The 27,727-nt window shown below is 32.6% G+C and overlaps 2 protein-coding genes across 2 annotated transcripts in view; both read right to left on the bottom strand.

Moving 5' to 3' along the window:
- The window catches only part of LOC139520838 (uncharacterized), a 29,131-nt gene extending 16,107 nt beyond the window's left edge, over positions 1 to 13,024 (bottom strand). The window contains exons 1-7 of the mRNA XM_071313862.1: positions 12,860 to 13,024; positions 7,932 to 8,267; positions 7,111 to 7,326; positions 6,155 to 6,688; positions 3,987 to 4,142; positions 2,698 to 2,853; positions 1,657 to 1,779 (exon numbers count right to left, since the gene is read on the bottom strand). Of these exons, the coding sequence (XP_071169963.1) occupies positions 1,657 to 1,779; positions 2,698 to 2,853; positions 3,987 to 4,142; positions 6,155 to 6,688; positions 7,111 to 7,326; positions 7,932 to 8,247 (1,501 nt within the window). The 5' untranslated portion in view covers positions 8,248 to 8,267; positions 12,860 to 13,024. The remainder of the gene's footprint in view (positions 1 to 1,656; positions 1,780 to 2,697; positions 2,854 to 3,986; positions 4,143 to 6,154; positions 6,689 to 7,110; positions 7,327 to 7,931; positions 8,268 to 12,859) is intronic.
- An 8,935-nt stretch (positions 13,025 to 21,959) lies between these two features.
- Positions 21,960 to 24,349, bottom strand: LOC139484454 (uncharacterized). The gene is made up of 3 exons (XM_071268189.1): positions 24,223 to 24,349; positions 23,490 to 23,558; positions 21,960 to 22,864 (listed from the first exon to the last, which is right to left on the bottom strand). Exons 2-3 carry the CDS (start codon positions 23,545 to 23,547, stop codon positions 22,068 to 22,070), a joined length of 855 nt encoding a protein of 284 aa, XP_071124290.1. The 5' UTR covers positions 23,548 to 23,558; positions 24,223 to 24,349; the 3' UTR covers positions 21,960 to 22,067.
- Positions 24,350 to 27,727: the final 3,378 nt, after the last annotated feature.

Raw genomic sequence — 27,727 nt, forward strand, 5'->3', positions numbered from 1 at the left:
GGTCAGTAAAGGGCAAACAAACAATATTTTAATTTAAGCCTTATACAGACACTTTTACGTCCTGGTGACAGACGCCACAAAAATAGTATTATACAGACTCTTTTATGTCCTGGTGAAAGACGCCACAAAAATAGTATTATACAGACTGTTTTATGTCCTGGTGACAGACACCACAAAAATAGTATTCTACAGACTCTTTTCTAACAACATTAAACCAGGTGCTCCGCAGGGCGCAGCTATATACGACCCCAGTGGTTGAACCCTGAACAGTGGGGGCAAATTTGGTCACAATATTCAAGCTTGATACTGTCTGAATTTGGATTGTGATCAAATTTTTTACATAATATGGGTTTTTGTCACAAAATTAATGTGGTCAAAGATCTAACAAATCTATTGCACAATACTGTGCAATTGAATATTTCTTCTTGAAACTTTTCAAAATTTGAAATTTTAAAAATTTTGAAAAAAAAGGAATCCCTTTAAAAATGGTAAACAAAAAATCCCCACCCCCCACTTTTTGAAACCCCCATTGGAGCAATAACCCTTAAACTCAATCCCATGCTTTCTTTTGTAGTATTGAACCTTGTAGTACAATTTCAGAGAGATCCATACACTTAAACACAAGTAATTGTCATGATTGTTTGGAAACTAGAAACATTCTTCTTTTTGGCCCTTTTTCGGCCCCTAAATCCTACATATTTTGGGCAATTAACCCAAATCTTAATCCCAGCCTCCCCTTTGTTATATGGTACGTTGTGGTACAATTTCAGAGAGATCCATACAATTACACACAAGTTATTGTCTGGAAACTAGAAAAATGCTTGTTTTGGCCCCTTTTTGGCCCTTAATTCCTAAACTTTGGCCCCATAACCCTGAAAATGAATCCAATCCTTCTACTTGTGGTTTTAAACATAGTGATATAATTTCAGAGCAATTGAAATACTTGTACACAAGTTTATTATCCTGAAACTAGAAAAATGCTTGTTTTGGGCCCCTTTTTCCTAAACAGTTGGAACCATCATCCCCAAAATTAATCCCAACCTTCATTTAGTGGTATTGAAGCTTCTGTAGACAACGCAGACGACGAAATCATACCATTATACGATCCCAAAATTTGTTTTGGGGTCGTATAAAAATAAGACTCCAAGAAATCTGTAGCACTCTCCTGGCATCATACACGTACATGTCATTATACAAAATAGTAAGAGTGTGCATACTGTAAACTCAGAAATTATTGCGTGCATATATTATTTCAATTTTGTAATTTTAGACTAAATTACGATTTTAATTTTTGCAATATAGAGAAAAATCTTGTGAAATTCATATAAAAAATGTGTTTAAATTATTGCAATTATAATCATGTCCATTTTTTGCAATAAGAAAAACATTGCAATAATTTCTGAATTTACAGTATTTGTCACAAAGACGGCACAATGATATGTTTACAACAAAGTCTAAAAATTCTTTAAATTCAATTCAGAAACCCCAATCACATAAAATAAAGAGGAGCAATGGAATATGACAGCTGTTAAGTGATGGATGTAGCTCACAACATGTACAATTCAGGCCCTGGTGAACTTGTCAACTTAAAAAACAAACACAAAATTGATGACAGTCGAAACAAATAAAATTATCTTTTCAAGGTAGAGGGGAAACCTTTTCTTTTCTTGGTTGCTACAAATGCACTGTCTGGTTTAGAACTTCTTTTAATTCCACTTCTGTGTAAGTTTGATAAACTCAGCATCCCATCTGGTTCTCTTGTCTTTATCTGTGTAAATTCTGTAGGGAAGGGATGAATTTCAAAATATTGTTAATCTTTTTTTATTGGACAAATTCATGTATGAAATATTAATACACAAGAACATTAATCGGATATTAACTCAGTAAAGCAAAGACCAGGAAATGTTTCAGACAAAATGAAACTTGCATGGAAATCATATAAACAATTCCACTAATGAATGACATCAGTCCTAGAATTGACGATATGTAAATTATAATATTGACCTTTCAATGTTGATGTAAAAACGATAAGGATTTCCATGAGTGGAATTTGCAACATCTTCAGATTATCTCATAATTTTAACTTTTTTTCACAACAACCTCCTTGTTTGATGATTAGCAAATCTTCATATACAATTCTAAACTAGATACGTTAAGGATGTTTGCTAGTCAGTTTCAAAATAACAATCTTTTCATAACACTTGTATATATTGATAGAGGATTAATACAGGAACCAAATAAGCAAAAAAAAAATATAGGTCAATGTGCTTGTTTTCGAGATATTAGCCATTGAAATTTTGGCAGGAAATTGTTCTCTACTGATTTTTCATAGCTTTATCATTGACAAGTTCAAGCTCTCAACAACTATTAAAAAATAACAAAAAAATTATAAGACTTTTACAGATGGCTTTTAATTATACATGTAAAAGTTTGCCAATGGGCAAAAATTTTCAAGGCATTCAAATGAATGAAACCAGAGGATTCCGAAAATCTGACAAAAAAAACAAAACATGACAAGCGAACATCCTTAGGGAAAATTCAGGTGGTTTCACAAAGGGGAACATTTATAAGCGGTGATATGACATGTATGATATGATATGATATGATATGATACATATGAAAAGAGACATTCAGCTATTACACTACCAAAGTAATTCCTACCCGTCTCAGAACTGTTTCATGAAATAGAATAGGTACCTTTCTCTTTTTGTTGTTGTTTATCATTTTCATCAGGTATACGCTTATCCATTTCTGTAGAACTGTTTAGCTTTTCTTTGTTCTGGTTCCCGTTACTGTCACTAATGTCAGACTGAGGACTTGTTATTTTCGTCTCCATATTGGTCAAGTCTGATTCTTAAATATTTCATTGATTGATGATGTATACCTTGTGCTGCCTAAGCACAAAAAAGCTATATCGCAGCAAATTTAATTTCTTTAAATTCAAAATGTTCCAAAAAAGTTTAAATCTGATTAGCACTGATTAGCACTTTAAAAGTTATTCTAATTGGATCTTTTTTTGGTATGTTGCATTTCTTTTTCTTTGGATTTGCTCTGACAGACAATTCCTTATAACATGTATAAAGATGAATCAAGGTAAAGGATTCAAGTGGCACAAATGTATTATGAATTTCTGTAAACATTATAAGAATTTGTAAATTGTTTGTGAAGTTGAAAACATCTACTAACATGACTAAGTACTAAATTTTCAAATGGAAAATCAAAATGTTTTGTATGGAATATATGAGAATTGGAAAAGTTAAAAAGAAAATCCATTGACTTATATGGAAAAAAAACATAATAAGATTCATTTTTTTCAGAGATCAATTGTTGATTCAATCTTTGTTTCATGTGATATTTTGCTCAAAATGAGAATTATGAATACTGCTTAAAGTAACAGCTCTCTATAAATGATAACCAAGGCCTTCTTGAAGTATTCAGTGAACAAGAATGATGACTGTTAATTTGAAAATATTGCCAAACAACTACCTTTAACCCTTTCCTCCTTACTGTCGCCTTTTGATGCCTGTGTAGTACAAATGTACCTCAGTTGAAACACTTTGACTACTAAATGTCTGCATGGGACTTGGAAAAAATTGTATCCAATATGAAAAGGATATTCATGAGAATATCTGACTTCAATTTTATTATGAAATATTTGTTTTCACAATGCATTTATACTTTAAACCTGAAGATTTATTTTTAATTGGAAAAATCCTATGCGAATCTAGTACGTAAAAAAAATATTCCATGGAGGAAAGGGTTAACTTAACTAACAAAACATGCATGTTACATGGATAAATTTTCTGTTCATCTCCTACGTCATAATGGTTATTTGATAATGCCACTGTAAGAACTGATTGTCTAATGAAGTCATTACACTGATTCAGTCAGTTTTACCTATTTATAAAATACTCAAGGTTGTTCTCTTAAGATGACACATCAATTTGTGATTGTGAAATTTAGTTAACAAGTTTTATATACTTTACCTGTTTGTACTGGTTCATTTGTTTCATGATTTGTTTCTGTAACATCTGTGTCCTTTGCTCTCTTATTTTCTTGAGAATCTTTAGAAATCTCTGTTTCTGCTGTAGATGCTCCTGTTTTCAATGATTGTTTTTTACTGTCACTCAAAATGTTTTCAGCTTAAATAGGAGAATTTTACATACATTTCAGAAACTGTTTAACACGTCTTTGATCTAAAGATTTTATTTTGTATACTTATTCATGTGGAATAAAACACATGTTGAAGTGAATATATCTGACAGAATGTTAAATATCAAAAATAAAAAAAATTTCATATACATGATATAAACAACTAATTAAACATTTTCTTTTCATATATTATTTATGGTTTGGAAACAAGGAAAGTCTTAGCTAAAATACAATAAACATTGTGTATAAATTTCATAACATTTAGTCGCTCCAAACTAAAGTTAGAGAATGGTAACTAATTTTAGGACTTACCAACAGAAGGATAGACGGACAGATGTTCAGGGACAACACTTAATTCCCCCTCTGTCAAAGCAGAAAAATGTCCACTTGATTGTGTTTCCAATAGCCTCTCTTGATATATATATGTATATATATATATATGAAGCTTTTTTTTAAATCTCATCCTGACATTTTGACATTTAGATAGAATTACTTTGACTTATAATTTTTAGAATCCTGAATCAATCTTTCAAAATTACATCTAGTTATTTGACTTCTAACATGTCTAACATAAGAAACTAGAGGCTTTTAAGAGCCTGTGTCGCTCACCTTGGTCTATGTGCATATTTAACAAAAGACACAGATGGATTAATGGCAAAATTGTGTTTTGGTGATGGTGATGTGTTTGTAGATCTTACTTTACTGAACATTCTTGCTACTTATAATTATCTTCATCTTTAATGAACTTTCATTAGTTACAGAGGAAAATAATTTGTTAAAAATTTATACAAAAATTTACAAAATTTATGAAAATTGTTAAAAATTGACTGTAAAGGGCTGTAACTCGTTATGGGGTCAACTGACCATTTTTGTCATGTGATTTATTTGTAGATCTTACTTTGCTGAACATTATTGCTGATTACAGTTTATCTCTATCTACATTAATATTCAAGATAATAACCAAAAACGTCAAAATTTCCTTAAGAATTACCAATTCAGGGGCAGCAACCCAACAACCAGTTGTCCGATTTGTCTGAAAATTTCAGGTCAGATATATCTTAACTTAATAAACATTTTGACCCTCATCAGATTTGCTCTAAATGCTTCGGTTTCAGAGTTATATGCCAAAATCTACATTTTACCCCCTATATGTTCCATTTTTAGCCATGGTGGCCATCTTGGTTGGTTGGCCAGGTCACACCACACATTTTTTTAACTAGATACCCCAATGATGATTGTGGCCAAGTATGGTTAAATTTGGCCCAGTAGTTTCAGGAGAAGATTTTTGTAAAAGATTACAAAAATTTACAAAAAATTGGTAAAAAATTACTATAAAGAGCAATAACTCCTTAAGGGGTCAACTGACCGTTTTGGTCATGTTAACTTATTTGTAGATCTTACTTTGCTGATCATTATTGCTGTTCACAGTTTATCTCTATCTATAATAATATTCAAGATATTAACCAAAAACTGCAAAATTTCCTTAAAATTGCCAATTCAGGGACAGCAACCCAACAACCTATTGTCCAATTTGTCTGAAAATTTCAGGGCAGTAGATCTGGACTTGATAAACAATTTAACCCCATGTCAGGAAAGCTCTTAATGCTTTGGTTTCAGAGTTATAAGCCAAAATCTCATTTTACCCCTATGTTCTATTTTTAGCCATGGCGGCCATCTTGGTTGGTTGGCTGGGTCACGCCACACATTTAAAACAAGATACTCCAATGATGATTGTGGCCAAGTTTGATTAAATTTGGCCCAGTAGTTTCAGAGGAGAAGATTTTTGTAAAAGATTACAAAAATTTACAAAAAATTGGTAAAAATTTAGGCCAGGTGAGCTAAAAATTTAAAGAAAAAATTGTATATAATACCCTATTATAAATCACACAGACTGCTAAGTCAAGTCTTAATTAAAAGAAAAAGGAATTTGTAAAACTCCATATTTATATCTTTTCATCATTCAGAACACTTTCCCTTGTATTTTAACCATACAGTCCAATACCTTGTGATTCACTGCTCTTTTGATCTGTCATCCCTCCACATCCCTGGTCTACTGCACCAGAAAGTTTACTGACATCCGGTTCAACAGTTTTTTTATCTGCCAGATTTGAGCTTGTCTTATCTTCTGGCCCAGCATGTTCATTGCTGTCTGAGCCACTACTTTCTTGATCTCTCAATCCTGGACTTTCATTGTCGATGGGACTAAAACTTCCATTACAGACTGGCTCACCAGTCTGTGGATCTATCTGCCCAGGACCAATCAGTTCACTATCTTGTTGTTTGCTAATCAGTTGATCTTTTAACCCTTGACCACTATTCTGTGGCTCACTAGTCTGGTGATCTGTTAGCCCTGGACTTTCCTGGTCTACTGGATCATCTTTACAACTTTCTTGTGGTTCATTACTCAGTTGATCAGTCAGTCCCAAATTGTCACCAGTTTCTATAGCCTTCACATCTTGTTCATCAGTGGTATTCCTGGGAACATCCAGTTCAATCTTAGCAAGACTCATTTGGCTACCAGCCTGCTGTACAATTTCTATAAGAAATAAAACAGTTTTTTGTCAAAGTACAACTTCTTACTGTAATAACTACATTATAATATAATGAGTTGCTATATCTACCTCAATATGGATTTTTTCTGAATGTTTTTTAATGTTCTGTTGCCACCTTTTTAGCAATTTGGACATTTTCCCTGTGATTTCCCTGTCGTGTCAAGATCATATAGAGGATGTGAAAGTCCAAAAATATAAGACAAAGAAGTCATGAAACACTACAATCCGCATCAATTTATCAATGATCAGCAACTTGTATATTTTGTCTTTGATCTTACTGCCTAGATTTTTTTCTAGATGGAACCTGTAAACAATACTCAAAAGTATAAGGCAATATCAATAAACATCACATTACAATGCAGTTGTGTCACATTTATTTAGTTGAACTGTCACTTTTTTAACTTACCTGTTACAGATTCGGTTTTATTATCGATAGACACCAGAGGGATGGTTGGAGGTTCCCAAATTTCAGGGCTGCTAGATCCTGAACTCAGTTGATCAGATCCTGAACTGCCATGTTCCTCCTTGATGCAAGAGGTGGTTTTATCTAGGCTGTCTACTTTCTGTTGAGTAATTTGTAAATCTAGTTTTAATAGTGCATCTCCTGGTAAAGCATCTTCATCTGAAATAAATGGGTAAGAATAATAATAATAAAAAGAAATAGAATAAAAACAATAAGCTTCTCCAGCTTTGTAAGGGATACTATTCAACTGGTGACCAAGTCTGAAATCATTCTGTTGAGTATAATAGCAGTGAAAAGTGTGATAATAACTTTGAGTTTATTCAACATATAACAACTACCTAACATGTAAGTTGCATCAGAATCCATTATTTTGAGTGGCTAAAATGGCTAACAACAATAGTAAGGTATTTTAAATATCATATTTTATTCTAAAATACAATAGCTATGACTGTAAATGCTATTGTTGACACATGATCGTGGGTGTAGCATAAAAATGTACATATAAGAAAGTTTTTTTGAAATTTATAGGGTTTTAAAAGATTTTTTTTTAATTTCAAAAAACTATAAAAAGAAGTATATGTACATTGTATTTATACATCATTGTACATGTTATATCTGAATTGAAAATTCAAGGTATTTGCAAACAAACAACAACCAAAACATATCACGACTTAATTGGTCAGCTTACATGCAATACATTGCATTGCCATTTACCACAGTAATAACTGATTGATTCAAAATATGCAGTGAAACTATCAACTTACTAATTGTATTAGGTGTATTAGATGTGTCTTGAGGTGTACCACAAGATGGACAGAATCTGGTTCCAGAAGTCAACACTGCGTTACACTTCTGTCCGTCTTTTTTAGTACCACAGCAAACTCTGTCAATAAATAGAGCAGGGTCAATTTTCCATCCGCAGCTCTGACAGAATTTGGATCCTTCCGCTACAATTTTATCACAAGATGGACAAAGTGTTGTCTTGACAGGAACTGGAGTCTGCACTTCAGTACCACATCCAGTGCAGAATCTTGCTCCTGCAGGAATCTCAGCTCCACAGGATAAATTTGTGCATTTCATCTTAGTTCATGACCTTCTACCTGAAAAAAAAACTCCTGATTAAACAAGGTAGACATGAAAATCAATCAATTAAAAATAAGTTGCATAAAATGTGTGAAAAAAAATGCAATTAGAAGATAAATTTCATGTTTTACTAGCTAGGAGTAATGGTTTACAATTTTGACACAGGCCCTCACTTGTCGCTGAACATTTTTTTTTTCAGAATCAAGGGCTATGCATTTTGGTGCCAAAGTAACTGTAACAAATTAAGACACTTTAAATATAGTCTTTTCAAAACTGATAACTCATACATGTATGCTTGAAATATTTTTGCTCATTCTAAAAAGAAAAGAAAAGAAAAAGCTATACAAGTCTTCTCAAGTGCTGTGACTTAATGTATAAAATCCTTTGATGAGCCCAGCCTGAAACAACTGCAGATGTCGAAACCCTGAACAGTTTGGGCAAATTTTGACACAATATTTAAGCTTGATACTGTCTTTATTTGGATTGTGATCAAATTTTTGGACATAATATAGGTTTCTTACACAAAATAAATGTGGGCAAAGATTTTTAAAATCTATTGCACAGATTTCTTTTAAAAACTGAACAAAAAATTTGAAATTAAATAAAAAATGAAAAAAAATATATGAACCCCTTTAACAATGTTTAAAAAAAATTGAGGAAAAAACAAACTCCCAAACTTTTTGAACCCCATCCTGAAGCAATTATCCCCAAACTCAATCACAGCCTTCCCTTTGTGATATGGAACCTTTTGGTACAATGTCAAATCCATACAAATAATACACACACAAGTATATATTGTCAAGAAACTACATTACAAAAATGGGTTTTTGGACCCTTTATCCGAAACTGTTGGTACCATTAACCCTCAAAATCAATCCCAATCTTCCTTCATGTCCTTTTGAGGTATTGAGCCTTGTTGTAAAATTTCATTGAGATCAATTCATTAAGACTAAGTTTTTGTCAAAAAACCAAATGTGTCATTTGACGAAAACGACGATGATGATGACAACAACGACGACAGAGCAGACCATGACATAGACAACAACGCAGACGACCACAACATCATAGTCTTATATGAACCCCCCAAAAAAATAATGTACTTTGTAAATACATAAATTTATTAAGAAAATACTGGGCTATTACAAACGTTTTACAAATTAATTAGATTATAGACATAAGATTTCATGCATGTCATAATGTGTGTTGCATGTGTAACATAAAATATTGTCCCCCATGAAGTATTGTCTGTCCGACAAAATTTCATATCAAATATTGTCAACTGACAGTATTTCATAATGAAATATTGTCCACTGACAGTATTTCATAATGAATATTGTCCTGGACAATATTCCATTATGAAATAATGTCTTTGTCAGGGGTTCAAATTAACGTTTGGTACTGGAAGGTAAGGACCTTTAACACTCCAAACTCAAAGGTCCACAACCTAAACATACTAAACTCCAGGTCCTACTTTTACTTGAAATATTTCCTAACTCAGTACGATACAAAACAATGTGCTTTTGATGTTAGGTTAGTTTTAGCTTGTTTCATTGTCAAAACCACTGCAACAGGTTTAATAATAAATGTAATTGTCTAAAATGTAGTTGTATATTATTAATTGAAATTATTTTTTTTGTAGTGGGGAGGGCGTCACTGTGGGTGGGTGGGTGTGTTGTCTCAACTATTGGTAATTAATTACTAATTATACCATTATATTAAACAGTTCAAATTCAAAGCTGTTTAAGTGTATCATATCTAGTTGCACTATTATAATATATTAGTTTCTCTGTGAAAATAAAGTAAGAAACTTCCAGATTTTTATTTGCCCTTCTGAAAACTGAGAAGAAATTACCTCTTGAAATTGTAGTCAAATGTTTACACTATAAAAAAAATCAATCTGCCCTGAAATTTTCAGACAAATCAGACAACTGTTTGTTGGGTTGCTGCCCCTGAATTGGCAATTTTAAGGAAATTTTGCTGATTTTAGATATTATCTTGGATATTTTAATCAGTCAAGGGTCTAACTTGAATAAGTTATCAGAGAAAAATAACATGCATGTGTTATTACAGATACTGTCATGAGTTGTCTACTCTTTTTTTCCTTTATCTGTAATAACATATGTTTGTTATCAATATCAGTTAAATATATCATAAATATCTTATCTTTAATGAGCACTTAGGAATTCTGCACAGTAGCTTAATATATTACCTTGATAACTAATTTTCTAATTCCATTAATACAATTTTGATCAACCATGGTAAATCAATGAGACAAGGCTTTTATATATAGTTATTACAAGCATGTAACTTACTATATGAGAGTAAATGAGACACTTGGAATCTTGCACAGTGCCTCATTACAAGCTCTGATCATTATTTCTTACAATGAATTGAAATACATTATTATGCACAATGAATTGAAATACATTGTTATGCAAGTCAGAGCAAAGCCTTTACAGTGATATAGAGAAGCTGTAATAACACCCTTTGGTTATTGCAGGAATATATTTTCTGTAATAACATAGGTGTACTATGCATGATTGGTAAACTATGAGCTGTTATATCTTTGCAAAGATTAGTATACTTAAAGAAAATTATAATATCAATAGAACTTGAGAAAAAATTAACAAAATAAAGGTTGTATATTTTCCCTTTGAAACATGTTACATACATATGTTATCACAGTTTTTTTATATTTTAGCCCACAATAACAACATGTAACCAGATGCTCCGCAGGGCGTAGCTTTATACGACCGTAGAGGTTGAACCCTGAACGGTTGGGGCAAGTATGGACACAACATTCAAGCTGGATTTAGCTCTAAATTTGGATTGTGATTAAATAGTTGACACAGCATAGGTTTCTGACACAGAATGAATGTGTTCTAATGAACTTAAAATTTTTGTTTTCTCTTAGAGCTATTCACTATGCTGTTGAATATTAATCCTCTCAAAAAAATGAAGAATCTACATACACAGTTAGATTTGGTATATCAAAGAACCCCATTTATTCAATTTTTGATAAAATCAAACAAAGTTTAATTTTGGACCCCGATTTGGACCAACTTGAAAACTGGGCCAATAATCAAGAATCTAAGTACATTTTTAGATTCAGCATATCAAAGAACCTAACTGATTCATTTTTTGTCAAAATCAAACTAAGTTTAATTTTGGACCCTTTGGACCTTAATGTAGACCAATTTAAAAATGGGACCAAAAGTTAAGAATCTACATACACAGTTAGATTCGGCATATCAAAGAACCCCAATTATTCAATTTTGATGAAATCAAACAAAGTTTAATTTTGGACCCTTTGGGCCCCTTATTCTGTTGGGACCAAAACTCCCAAAATCAATACCAACCTTCCTTTTATGGTCATAAACCTTGTGTTTAAATATCATAGATTTCTATTTACTTATACTAACGTTATGGTGCGAAAACCAAGAAAAATGCTTATTTGGGCCCTTTTTTGGCCCCTAATTCCTAAACTGTTGAAACCAAAACTCCCAAAATCAATCCCAACCGTTCTTTAGTGGTCATAAACCTTGTGTCAAAATTTCATAGATTTCTATTAACTTAAAGTAAAGTTATAGTGCGAAAACCAAGAAAATGATTATTTGGGCCCTTTTTGGCCCCTAATTCCTAAAATGTTGGGACCAAAACTCCCAAAATCAATACCAACCTTCCTTTTGTGGTCATAAACCTTGTGTTAAAATTTCATAGATTTCCATTCACTTTTACTAAAGTTAGAGTGCAAAAACTAAAAGTATTCGGACGACGACGACGACGACGATGACGACGACGACGACGACGACGACGACGACGCCAACGTGATAGCAATATACGACGAAAAATTTTTCAAATTTTGCGGTCGTATAAAAATTCATAGCATTCATCTGTGAAATATTATTGTCTCAATTCACTCAAAATATAACCTCCCCACAATGAAAATTTGTCCTTCTCCTGACATTTTTCAATAGACGAGGACAATATTTCATGATACATAGTTATGAAATAGTCTTGTGGTACAATATTTCATAGGACAATATTTTGCTTTACACATGGTGTCCATGGTCTGCAGGCCTATAAATCATATACAAATATTTAATATCAAATAACCTTTAGGCCTAATCTAAATCAACTCATCATCATGGGGAGCTCATGGGTTGCAATGTACAGAGTTCGCGAAATCTTTTTTTCCCTGGTGGTCCTTGAAGAAAATCTACTGGTCCTCACTGTTAATTCTATTGAAAAATACTAAAATTGTGTCAGTCCTATGCAAAATTTTGGTGGTAAAATCCTGAGGACTGACACTTTTCGCGAACTCTGAATGTAGCAGTTCTCTGTTGGAATGGCTGAGGATTTTCAAAAAAATCAATATAAAAGTGAAAGTGAAACTAGATTTTGTTGTTCAATATAGAAATACGAGAAAGGAATTCAATACATGTTCTGCACATAATACAACATTGTCTATTAAAATATTTATTGTAATCGTAAACTTTTTATATGATCTTCTTTCCCAAACAAATAATCGAATATTTCCTCTGGCTCTGCCCTCTGGCTCTGCACAACAACACACGACACATGTTCTGTCATTTCATAAAGAACTTACCAACAGTTTAGTAGCAAGCTTTTACATCTTCCGTGTTTGATTTATTAAATATAGATTTAAAAGCACCGTGTTGTCTTTGATATCTGTGTTTTTAAGTCTGGAATACAATGTTCCTGTAGCTTGGAACTTTTCAATCCTGAAACAAAACTACACTTTTCATTGGTGGATAATGGAGTCATGTGTGTGATTTCCCGGGAAATGTCTGAAAGTGAAAGTAGATATATATATATAATTATGGCACTGGCTACGGTTACATGGAAATGTAACAATAATAAAAATATTATTGATACATCGGAGACTAATTGCCGGAATGCAAAGTTGGGCAAGGAACCGATTAATTACGAATGTAACAATAATTATTGAGGCTACGGTTACATTGTGTTATTGTTACATGAAAAACAGCAATGTACGCTAAATTTATCAAATTTAAATCTTCTTTAGCTGTGTTGCTTAATTCTTTCATATGTACTAATTAATACTTGTAATAGTGATAATTAATAAGTATTATTATTATACAAATGATGTTTAAGTTGTTTTACATATTAATCTTAAAGGTAATAAAAATACCTCAGATTAGCAGTGTCAAAATTAATGCGAAAAATATAGTTTGTTTTTGAGAACTGGGGCTGATAAAGTGTTCACTTTTTTGAAGTATTTAACTGCACACCTTCTCTTATTACTGTCATTATATACTTTGAACAATGGATGAAGAGATTTATTTTACCAACTTAGTTTTTGGATGAAAAACTTGGGATGCGTTTGAAACAAAAATGAAACAATATCAAGACACAAATTTCATACAGCTCTATAGCTATAGCTCTATACAAAAGCAACTCTAAAAAATTGATACATCAACTGAAGCAAATTTGTTAACTGCTAAGTTGGATACTGAAATCTGAGGTAAACCTAACATCCGTAATGGACGGCAATGCAATCATATTGAAAGACAACGTGAAACTACACCACATGCTTTCAACCAAAAGATCGGATGAGAATATCAACATTGCGAGAGTAAAATAGTATTTCTCACCGAAAGCATGGCAAACATTAAAGACCGACCGTGCAAGGGCTGTATAGCCAGTTAAGGTCGTTAAAAACTTCCATTTGTAACATTAAAGATTTCCTTATCTTCTAAAAGGAATATCGCAGAATTGAATTGCACGGTATGCGATACAGACGTTCACAGCGGAGGGTAGGAGGGGTCCTGATCACGAAATCCCGGGCTTAAAAACATGAAGTCCCGAGGTCCCGAATTAAAAAAAAATAAAATCCCGACATCCCGAAAGATCAATCTCGATATCCCGAGCTTAAAAAAACACCCGATCCCGCATCCCGAAAAAGGTCCTGCCCCCTTATTACTGGTGTGTGATGGCTGCTTGGAGTGGATTCGTCAAAATGATGTGTCGGACTTAAACATGCTCCAAAAACCACTTACTGGATATTTATAAACTGTCATTGTAAATAAAAAAAAATAAAGACATTGTATGTATTGTAAATATAAAATAAATGTCTTAAACTTTTATTATTTAGTACATATTACAAGTCCCCATTGTACATTGCTGTTTTTCATGTAACAATAACGCTATGTAACCGTAGCCTCAATAGTTATTGTTACATTCGTAATTAATCAGGTCCTCACCCAACCATGCATTCCGGCATTTAGTCTCCAATGTAACAATAATATTTTTATTATTGTTACATTTCCATGTAACCGTAGCCAGTGCCTATAATTATTATCTAATCTCATTTCATGTCAATGATACGATTTTAAGAGTATTAGATAAAATTGCTGATAGTATCTAAAATGTTAAATATTTTCTAAAGATGCAATTAAAACCACACTATTATTACACTTTTAGCCGTCAATCGCTAATTATAGATGCACGTGAATTTTAAAGGCACTGGCTACGATTACCCGCAGAAAGTAACAATAAGAAATGTGTCTCCGGAAAGAGACCCGATATTATTGCCACATACAGTTACTATTTAATATGATTCTAATATACGTAAAATTAAATATTATCAGAAAAGACAAATCCATTTATGTGTGTAGCATCACGATTTATTGCATGTTATGTATCAGTATGTATGGTCGGATTATGTTTCTGTGTGAAAGAGAGAGTTGTTCTCCTTTTGCCAGTATCTTGTATTTATGTTTTTGACGTCATTCTTTGTCTGATTAAATTGTAGAAATGTAAGCTGATGTGTTTTTATGTGTCCGTATGTTATCGCCTCCATCCATGCTACCATGCAGAGCTATTCAACTAGTCCGTAATAATGTACTTTTCGTATGCATTGTTTTACATCTGGCCGTGGCTATTTTGTCGGCTCCGGGAAGAAGCAATTAAATATCGTAGTTTGCTGTCCCTTTGCTATGTTGTCGGTCATGTTTAGAATCTTCTTTTTTTTTTTTATTAAAACTTCAGTTTGACGTCGAAGCTGGAAGACCATACTTTGTTGTAAAAAAAAAAGCTTGAAATAAACGTAATCAATATGTTCAACTCATATGAAGAGTAAAACTTTTTTAAAGCAGGTTTTTGAAAAGGACGGCTATATATGCGTGCATTTTTGGAAGGCACTGGCTACGGTTATATAGAAATGTAACAATACTAGAAATGTTATTGTCAAGTTACATTGGAGACTAATTGCCGGAATGCAAAGTTGGGAAAGGAACCGATTAATTACGAATGTACCAATACTTATTGAAGCTACGGTTACATTGCGTTATTGTTACACAGCAAACAGCAATGTACAATGAACGCTAGATTTAAAAAAAAAAACTTAAATCTTCTTTACTTTTATTGCTCAATTCTTTCATATGTACTTAATAATACTTGGAATGAGGATTAAAGTCATATGAAACGAGTGACCGGTGAAAAATAATGTTATTCCAATTCGTGAACCGATGCATTCAAACATCATAAACTTAGTCTTTTGTGCACGATTTTATCAATTTTTTCGCATAAATTTCGTACAATCGTCAATTTATTTTTCAATCGGTCAGTGCTTTTGTGAAAATATGGCAGATAATTAAAGTTCCGTGTTTAGAAGCCGAAGTTTAACGATTGTCACCTGTTTGTCAACAATCGACAAAAATTCAACAAAAAAGCATGGAAATTAAAATTCAGATAATAGTTTATTTTAAGGACATCCATGCGTATTGTGATCACCGGATTTTTACGAGATGTGTCACACTGAGGTCACTTTGCATACGGAAAATATGTCGGGGGAATTGAAGCAATTAAAAGAAAGTAAACTTCTTCTAAATATGAATAAATTAAAAAAAATTTTATAATGAAAACTATCCATTGAGTTATAAAAAAACATATGCATTATTTTTTTGATTTGAGGTTTCTTATGACTTTAATAACAAATATTATTATTCAACAAGGTGTTTAAATAGTTTAACGTATTAATGGTTTTGATGTTCTTAAAGATACTACTTCAGATTAGAAGTGCCAAAGGCGAAAAATATAATAGTCCAATGGTTTGCTGTTGGGAACTCGGGAAGATAAAAGTGTTCACTTCTAAGTATTTTTAAAACTGCACACCTACTCTTATGGCTGTCATTATAATTTAAACAATGGATGAAGAGATTCCTATTGCCAATTTTGTTTTCGGTGAAAAATTCAAAACTTGGGATGCGTTAGAAACGAAACTGGCACAATATCAAGACCGTGACAAATTTCATACACCTATACAAACGCAGTTCTAAAAAAATTATCACCAAAAGCAAAGTTTGCTAACTGTGAACTTCTGTATACATGTATGGATGGACATTGGAGGACGTAATTTCGTTTCAAAATCAGATGGAGCTCGCCCAAACCAAAGTTAATTCCCCCTTCTTTTTTTTTAACCTATATCCATATATATATACGAATATTGCTTGTAGTGGTTTCATCAACAATTTGTCGGACTTAAACATTCTCCAAAAAAAACCACTTACTTGATATGTAGAAACTGTCGTTGTAAATAAAAAATTAAAGAAATTGTATACAATAATTGTATGTTGTGTAATATCGAATAACTGTCTTCAACTCTTATTATTAGGTACCTATCGTGCATTGCTGTTTTTCATGTAACAATAACGCAATGTAACCGTAGCCTCAACAAATATTGTTGCATTCGTAATTAATCGGTTCCTTACCCCGTCAATGCATTCCGGCATTTAGTCTCCAATGTAACAATAATATTTTTATCACTTTTTTTTTTGTTACATTTCCATGTAACCGTAGCCAGTGCCTTTTTGGAAACGTGATACATCGTGATACAACAAGGACTTTAAAATTTATGAAAACTTGAGCACATAAGCACAATAAAAAAAAACCAATCCAGTTAAGGTGCTATAAAGTTCTGTTGTGTACATCATGTACATGGTACACTTGAAACCCACAAATCCATCTACTGCATCATTAAATGTTTATGTACTTCAGTTTTTATCTTGCAACTACCGTCCGGGTAAATAGTACATTTATGAATGACGTACGCATTTGAAATAACAAGAAGCACAGAATCTATAATATTGTCAAAACATGCTGCAGAACTGAATTGTCACAGGCGCGCACTGGTTTCTATTTGTTTAAGGTCCCGCGAAGGGATGGTCGACCTTCCCATGGTTAGAAACAAGTGCATGTGGCAAGTTTCGCGGCGAAGGATGTTAATTTGCCAGAGCCGGTATAAATGCACCTAAAAGAATATTGTGCCAAAGCCGACAAAATTACCACTACATTTTCATATTAAAAAAATATATATGAATAAGAGTCAATGTTTCGAGGTTTGGAACCCCTTTTCTTTGTTTGACGCGTTCAATCGAGACTTATGGTTGTTACCCTCCGCCCTCATTACTGCTACAGCTGTCAACCATTGAAGATGAAAATGCAGGTCGACCGTGATCTGCATTGAAAAAGAAAATCTCAGGTCATAATTAAGTTCATAACCCCTGCAAAACTTTTTACAGCTGAATTAGATTGATCAATATTTAGGGGATATTTTTATATATTTTAAATCGGGAAGTTTCCAAATCATGTTCACAATTTTGCTAAACTATTACCCTTAAATAAGATATTTAGTTATGTTAATATACCTGGAATAGGATCAATATATTATGTCCCAGGAGTACGTTCTTATCAGGGATTTGGCATTTTCTTTCATAGAGGACCCTGGAGAAAACATTGAAAGCTTTTCTTTGTAACAACAAATGAATACATATAATTTCTATTTATAGTATTAATTTCCTTATTGTTCAATGACATATTGAGTGAGATCATGGAACTTTTTTTATATGCCTGTTATGGTCTCATTCACATTTACCACACCTGTATTTAATTTTAGTACATCGTTCCTATCATTTAATAAAGAAATTTTTAAGAAGTTAATCATAAAATTATCGACCTCCGAGGAAAATTAAAAACGGAAAGTACCTAATCAAATGACAAAAAAAAGAAGCTTAAACACATGAAACGAATGGATAACAAGTGCCACATTCCTGACTTGGTACAGACATTTTCGTATGTAGAAATGATGGATTAAACCTGGTTTTATAGCTATCTAAGCCTCTTACTTGTATGACAGTCGCACAACTGCAATTAACGTCAATTAGCCGTATTTGGCACAACTTTTTGGAATTTAATTTGGATCCTCAATGCTCTTCAACTTTGTACTTGTTTGACTTTAAATATTTTGATATGAGCGTCACTGAGACGAAACGCGCGTCTGGCGTACTAAATTATAATCCTGGTACCTTTAATAACCAATTAAAAGGTTTCCCTGAAGAATAAGTTGATTATCAGTCCATATTATTGTCGTTTACATGTCCAACTGAAGAATAGAAGCTTTTAATGACTCACTTGAAACAAACAATAAAATGAAGTTTGAAGCACAAATTGATGACAACAGAGATATGATATATGAAACATGAATCAAAATCTAGACACATATAAATCAATTTGTCTTGAGGTGGGTTTTTTTCAAAACAGAAGGTAAAAACATGCTGTCCTAGATTATGGTTCTCGATAAATCTACTGATTTATTTATTGTGTCATTATAACACGTATAATCTTTGAGGATTTCTATGTTGCATTTGTCGTCTGGTATTGGTGGTATGGGTGTCTTCCGCCATCTTTGGATTGTAAAAAACAGAGAATCTAAGGTCCTCATTTTCTATCAAATTAGCAAAATTTGATACAGGAATGCAGATATTTAATGTGCATTTTCATTTAAAAGAACCAATTTATAAGAATATAACTTATAAATATTAATATTTTTACAAATGTTGATTAATTTTGTTTGTTTTTAAATGTTTTTGAATTGTCATTTTAAGGCGAGGTAACTCTAAAACAGTGCGTTTTCTGAAGGATTCTTCGTGGAATTTTCCTATTTTGTATTTTAGCCGGAAAAAACGTACGGTGACCGTATCTTTTCTTTTGATATTCCCAAAGCATTGTCTGAAAGCTATCTTTTCTATGTTGTGTCGTGTGTACTTTTGTTTTTCTGTTTGTCTTTTTCATTTTTAGCCATGGCGTTGTCAGTTTGTTTTAGATTTATGAGTTTGACTGTCCCTTTGGTATCTTTCGTCCCTCTTTTCCTAATTTATTTTACAATTCTATCATCTTGTTTAGTGTCTAATCACTAAATGGTGTCTTTTCCTGTATAATCCATATAAAACGTGTCATTTTGTCACAACCTGTAGCTTTAGAAAATGCGCGGTGACCTATCATTTTTATCATATTTTTGAACATATATCAATAGATACTACGTTTTGGCAAAGTATGAACAAATTCTATCATTTTTATTTTAGACTCCCATACCGACTTAAAGCCATACATGAACATTGAATAACAACAGTGTGAGACCCTCATTGGTAATCAAGGTCCTTAAACACCCTTTAGTAGTAGTATCAGCTGATTACAAGATATTATCATAATCATTGAAATACATGATAAATCACGAATTTCACAATTAATCGTGTTAAGAAACAGCTATTTTAAATGTGTTTTTTTTGTGATAAGGAGAGTGCATGGTATAATCCGAAAAGCCCAGAGAAAATCTGCAAAAGCTAATATATCAAAACCATCAGTCTCGTTTATGGTCGTTCTACATGCCAAACTGACAAACAGAAGATGCTCATTTGTGACCTGAAACATCGAAATGAAGTTTGAAACCAAAGAAGAATGACAATAGAAGTAAATATGACATATGCATAAAGACACTGTTACTGATAAAAAAAAATGTTCCATTCCCCATCTGAAGTATTGAAATAGAGGATGCATCCTTTTCTGTTTCCAAAATTTGCAAGGTCACCTCTTTATTTCCTCCCAGCCACCTTTCAGGTTACATCTGACCTGTCCTGTTATAGTTAATCTTAAATTTACATTTTAAGTTTTTCTTCAACATATAAATGTTTCATTGATTCTACTATGCTTTTACCTTTTGGCTGTGTCATATACATGTACACCGATTTGAATCAAATTATTATTAACTAAAACCTTAAACTTTTTAATTATTTTTAAACATTGCAGGGACTCAAATATATATTTCAACATCTTGTGTATATTTTAGTCTAAACGCCATCTAATTACTAGTGTTGTCAACGGTTAACCGGTTAACCGTTCGAACGACCGAATACCGAATACCCAAAAACGCTAACCGGTTAACCGGACTTTTTTTCAATTTTAATAGATTTGATATAAATTTGTATTGAAATCATTAAATATTTGTGTTTTCTTTAAAAATTGTCGTCGTGGTAATTAATTTGACGGATCAATTGTCCAGTATATTGATTGGTATTGTTAATCCAAAATATAAAATTAAAAAGAATTTGTCTCTCAGCTCGGGGCAAGATCTTAAGGAAACATATTAATTAGTTTCATGTTTTTTTAACAGTAATTTTTAATCAGTTATACGATTAAATTTTACGATTTACTTCATTATTTCATTTTTGATCTAATATTATGTAGACCTACATCTGAATGTGCAATCTCAGTCGTGCAAGTCTTTGTCATACTTTAAACTAAATGTTCACTCAAAAACTAAAAAGCAAACCAACGTGAATGTAATCAATGTATACTTGATGGTACGAATATAAGGATTAATCAATTTTAATTGAAACACCTCACATTATTTTCGGAGACAACAAGACAAAATGAAAGAATCATCGGTTTCAGACATATTCAATTCTACGAGATCAAGGCGGTTTTTTTTATTTTTCTATTTGAAGTTAGTACAAACGCCATAGTTGATACCGTGTATTTGATTATTAAAAGTCAAACTTAGACAGGAATCTTCACAGAGAAGCCTTATAAAACCAAAGTCCAAACTTCAATTCATCGTATTATAAAAATGTAAATGTATGACTTGGATGGACTGTAGTCACATTGACACTCATACCACTACTCCTTATATCGATGTGTAGGGTACTATTGATAAGGCCTTCAAACATTTATATTTACTTTAAACTACCGGTTAACCGGTTAATCGGTCGAACGCTTATACGAGTAACCGGTTAGGCAAAAGTGTACGATTTGACAACACTATAATTTACCATTGAGATTACCTTTGTAGACTGCTGACGGTCATATAACCTGATATTAGCAAATTTTAAGATGTAGCTAGCACATGATATTGTTTTGTTTTAGGTTAAAAATTTGTTTATCATCGTTTTTACCTGTATAAGTATAAATTTTGTGGATCGAATAAGACAACCAAAATGGTTCAGCCTTGTTTCATTTTCAATGTTGACATTATTTTCCTAATAAAACTAAGTGAACACGGCTACTTTATGCGTAACCCATCGCGAACTAAGGGGCAGATTACAATGAGGATCACATGAATACGAATTCAAACAGGTTAAATTATTGACTTGCAAGTCAATTACATCAGCGATGTTTTATGGTTATTTTGAAAAATCGGTCCAAACTATCTGCTTATAACGAAATGTTATTTTAATTTTTGATTTTATCAATATATGATTGAAACAAAAAGAATCAAATTCATATAATTTTTCTAAATCGTAGCTTTTGCCCCCTTAAAGATTTGTTCTCTTACTGTCCAACATTAGACTTTTATTGTAAATTGAAATTATATTTTATTAAGATTGCGGTGATGTCGGTATGAAATCAAACACCTTTATTATAAAGCAAAATTTGTACAACATTTTATTTCATAAAAAAAAGAAATAGTTTGTGTACAAATTTTGAATTTCATCTAGTGTCTATCCGATGTATCCTTTTGACGGCTTTCTACGGCAAATTTTATGGCAATTAACAGTGGCACAGAATTTGGTTGTTGGACAATCTACATCACTAAAACAGTCGTTTTTGCAATCAGTTTTTCCTCCTACAACTGACTGAGAAACGACTCCTGAACCTGAAGTACGAATTAAACCACTACGTCTGGAAGAACCGGTGTCTAGCCCACCTCGTCCAGCGCTGATTGAGTCAAGGATATCAGAACCTGAATGACCAGACACTCCACGTCTACTACCTATGGTTTCCAAATGAGAACTGCTAGAGAGATCAAAATTTCTATCCAGTCCAGATGTACCAATTCTGCTGCCAGATGACATATGATCATCATTACTTGAAATTCTGGTCAAGCCAGATGATGAACTTCTAGAAGAAATATCGACGCAGTAACTGCTACAACCATCATGTACACATTTATGTCCTGAACGACATAACTTGTCGTCTCCACACCCATAATGACAATTACTGATACTGTCGTCGTCAGACAAAGCACGAGACAAACCAGTTGAAGAGCCCCTTGATACAGAGGTCCTGCTTCCAACAGAACCACCAGACAATCCTATACTGTCTGATGACCCATGTGTTATAAATTCACTGCCTATTCCATGAGAAGTTTCAACTCCTCTTGATCCTGACCGTCTATTAGCATCAATAACATCCAGCACAGAAAGGGATTCACCACCACGACGCCCGTTTCCGTTTCTTCTAACTGTGTTTTCCAATCCATGTCTATCTAATGCATGCTTTTCCTTTGGTGCATAGACTGTAAGATCAAATATATGACATTTTATATAATTTTCTAATACAAGAAAGAGGTTTAGCTAGCCTTTAAACCAGGAATAATCGACCATTTCTAAACAAAATAATGCCTGTACCAAGTCAGGAATATGACAGTTGTCATCAATTCCTTCGATGTGTTTGAGCTTTTGATTTTGCCATTTTATCAGGCACGTACAGTTTGGATTCTCCTCGGAGTTCGGTATTTTTCTAATTAACTTTTTCACATATCTAGTAAAACAATAGATATGAAGTATATACAGATATAAGGATGTGATTTTTTTTAACCAAAAATACACATACCAACCCTTGATCAAATGCTAAGGGTGTTAACAAGTGCATGGACCTTTCAGTACAAGCATTGATCAAAGCCCATATCGTACAATAAGCTATAAAAAGAAAGATTACAACAAAAGTCAATACTATTAGATGAGAAAACTAGTTGTTTTAAGGTATTCTATTATAGTTTTCCTAAATTTGTGCTGAAATGTTATCTTGCCGAAGATTTTTCTGCCGTAAGGTATTAATATTTTTTTTATCTTAATATCGATCTTTTTTGGGGTTAAAACAGCCTATAAATCTCATGCAGGCAAATCGAATATTTTTCTTACCGGCTACTGTCACTGTGGTCAATGCTATCAAAAAGAGAAAGGTCTGAAATTTCATCATCTCTAATTAATCTGAAAAACACAGGATTAATATCATGTCTGAAAAAATGATAATCGGCACATGAATGACTAAAAACAGTGAATGTAAAAAAATACTTGATTTACTATTGAAAAGCAAGACAGTTACAGGTCGGAAACAATCCTCGGAGGGATTACTGATGATTTTGGGGTAAAATGAAAAGATAAATTTCAAACGGATCTTGAATTTAGGTTAAAAAACTTTGAAAAGTTTTCGAGCTACAGGTTGTCGAAAGTTATATATTTTGTAAGTTTTTTTTATCCAAAAGCAAATAGAATTTTAAATTCAAGTATCTAAAATCTTTAAGGGATATAATGAAAAACAAAAACCGACCAAGCTCAATGCGGATATTGCATATCAATAAATCGAGAAATTGTAGTTCAATTTATAATTAAGTTCAATACAAATATTGATTGTCATATAAATTCTTAACAATAAATTTGTAACAAATTTTATAAACATACACAAAATACAATAATGCAATATTACTTTTCAGGAATAAATATAGACTCACCCATACTCGTTACTCTATACACCTGATCAATTCCCTTTCTAATTCTTTAATGTCTTAATTGTTTTTTAACCTTCATCGCTATACTTGTATTTTTTTGGTAACATTCATTTAAAATATATATCTATTTGAAAACATGGTCTTACCTTTGTTTAAAGCAATTGAAATATTTAGTGGAACTGAATAGTGTTTTGCTGCCTCAGAATTGTTCTTTTATACCATTTTCAATTAGTTTTTCCTATAAATGACGTACACACAAGGAAACATGTTACTGAACCGCAAATGATGAATTCGTAAACGTATTCGAACTCATTAAATGTCACAATGTCATATTTCTATAAAATTGCGGATGATGCTTTATTTTTTAAGGGTACTAAGGGCGAATAACACTTTCTTTTTCTTCTAACAAAAAACATATTTGTCATTATGTCATAATACGTGTAGTTATTACGAAATATTGCTTGACTTATTATCAATTTGGTAAAATATGCACGTTATTATTTTCGTTGTAATCAGAGACTTGTACTGTTTTAATTAAAACTAACCAGAAGCCTTTTATTTCATTATTATATGGACGTTATTACGTTTCTGTTAGAATTGCTTGAAAACCACTATTCGACATTTTAATCAACTGCTTTTGGAAACACAGCTATTATTTAGACTCATTACGTAACTATCTGATTTGAACAGGTTTGAGCTTACGTTAACAAACAGGACGAGAATGATTTTAAGCTAAAATCTAAACCAACGAACATATAAGAAATAGGTGTTCCGGATAGAGACGAAGTTCCTGCTCCACATATGGCATTTGTCATGTTGCTTATGAAACGTACGCAATGTTGGCTTAATTTTAATTGTTAAAAAGAAGAGGCTCCGACCATCGGAACTTATTCATTGTCATCTGTAAAACAAACAGATATAGAAATAGAAGTTAACAACAACTTCTGTTTCTCAAATAACATTTTCCATAATTGAATTTGATTTGAATCTTTATGCAAAATTAGTCATCAACAGTTATAAGAAATTGAAAGTGTTTTTATACTTGGTGTATATTTGAAATTAGAAAAGACAACAACAAAAGTCTTGCATTTTTATCCAATTGGCAAGGGAATAACACAAATAATACATATGTGCATAGCTTCCTTGCTTTTTATGTTAAATCCTGCAACTTCAAGCAACTTCAACTATAGAGAAGATGTGGTATGATTGTCAATTAAATAACTCCCCACAAAAGACCAAATGATGCAGAAATGAACAATTACAGGTCATCGTACGGATTTCAAAAATAAGCAAACCATACCTCCTATTCAGCTATAAAAGGCCCCTAAATCACAAATGTAAAACAATTAAAACAAGAAAAGTAACAGCCTAATTCATGTTTACAAAAGGAAGGAAAACCAAATAAGTAACACAGCAACAACCACTGAATTACAGGCTTTTGTCTACGGACACGCACATACATAATATGGCGGGGATACACGTCTTAGCGGACGCACAAATATACCCTCTTATCTTAATTTCATATTTTCTATTATTAATTTTTTTAACAAGGGTTCTACAGTGTTCACTAACTTTCATTTATTACCCAATTATTTTACTTACTTTCAAATTTACAGATATGCGTAGGATTTTTTTTTGGTTTAAAATATGCACTGTTTTTCTTGTACTATGTTCTTTCTGACGGGATCAGTTCGTGGTTAAATACCGAAAAAAGATTTTAAAACTATTAAGAGGGAATTAAAAAAAAAATATTTTGAAGCCAAAACTGTTTGCACTTTTTAATTTTATATTTTTGGGAGATGAAATTAAAAACGATTTTGTTTTACTGTTAAAACAACACACATAATTAGAAAATAAGGTCGATGTAATTCTAACATACCCTATGGTTGTCTTTCTAAAATTGTTAACATCACAACCCTTATTTTATTTTGTATTTTGTATTTGCATTGTGTCATATATCGAATTGCTTCGTCCAATGAATGTTCACTTGTTTGTGTTAATATGTCTTTTAATTGAGTAAAGCCTTTTTTCAATTGATGTTTTATAGAGTCTTTCTATGTTGTGATGTTATGCTATTGTTTAAGGTAAGGGTGTAGGTTGATACCTATAAAAACTTTGAAACCCGCTGCATTCAATTTGTTTGCACATGTCCGAAGTCAGGAACCTGATGTTCAGTGGTTGTCGTTTGTTGATGTGATTCATATGTGTTTCTCGTTTCTCTGTTTTTAATATATAGACTGTTGGTTTTACAGTTTGAATGGTTTTACACTAGTCATTGTTAGGGCCATTTATAGTTTGCTGTTCGGTGTGAACCAAGGCTCCGTGTTCAAGACCATAATCCGACCTGTAATGGTTTACGTTTACAAATTGTGACTTGGATAGAGAGTTGTCTCATTGGGACTCATACCACATCTTCTTATATCTATCAAATTTCATTATGCTTATATAAACGCAGATTTAAAACAACAAATATCTATTGCATTGTTCCGGTAACTCTTATATATATCATCGATGGTGAAAGTTCATTTCACTTTCTATGTATACATAAACAGGTAGAAAAAATGCGTAAGATACTAAAGAAGCATTTAAACTCATGAGTAGAAAATAGAAATATGAATATGTGGTATGAGTTCCAATTTAGACAACTCTCTATTCTTATAGGTCAAAGTATGGCCTTTGACACGGAGTCTTGGCTCGCCCCAAACAAGAAGTCATAAAGTGTCTCAAAATAACCAGTATAAAACATTTCAAACAGGAAAAACACTGGTGTTATCAACAAAAAAGACTAGAAACGAAAAACACGTATGTGAACCTCATCAACAAAGGACAACCACTGAACAACCGGTGCTAACACATGCAGCGGGTTTTCAATAAACTGTCAACGCTATGGCCAAAAAAGAACAACAGATAAACAGTTGTATACAAAACTCAACATATGAAACTAAAGATTGAGCAACCCCCCCCCCCCCCACCATAAAAAAAACCAACAACACACAAACAAAGCTGTGGGTGATACTAGGTGCTCAGAGGTTTTCAAAAAATCCTACTCCACACTTCGTCGTACTTCTCCGTTGTAATACGTTGACGATTTATATCAGGTGATGAAACACCAAGCAATAACGGATTAGCAATTGATTTTCATCCAAAATACATCATCAAAATATAGCCAATCTATAACTCTGAAACTTGAGCGAATGTGAAATTTCGAAAATGAAACATCTTTTTCATGACAAAGGATAGACGAGACGCAAACCAATTTAAACAAAATACAGATTGAAAACTATAAATGAATAAAGAACACTTATAACTAGATCAATAACATCACGAACCCCTAAAATTATAGGTTATACCGGGCGTTCCTTTTTCACATGTGGCACCAACCGTGTTGATCATGTAAGTAAAAACATGGTGATAACACTTATATGGTAGGTCACATTCTGAGACACAGGATTGTAGTCACGACAGATAGACCATTTTCGTCGAAACAGTAATAGATGCTTAAACGGACACCAAACTCACGAAAAGGGGTGAATTCAACTTCACCACTCGGAACTCTTGGTTTAATAGCTTCCCTGTGAGCATCATTCAAACCTGTATCGAGGAAATCATGATAGGAAATACGAGCCTTCAAATATCGTATTGACTAGGAGA

The sequence above is a fragment of the Mytilus edulis genome, chromosome 1 (genome assembly GCF_963676685.1).
Source record: "Mytilus edulis chromosome 1, xbMytEdul2.2, whole genome shotgun sequence".
NCBI lineage: Eukaryota > Metazoa > Mollusca > Bivalvia > Mytilida > Mytilidae > Mytilus > Mytilus edulis.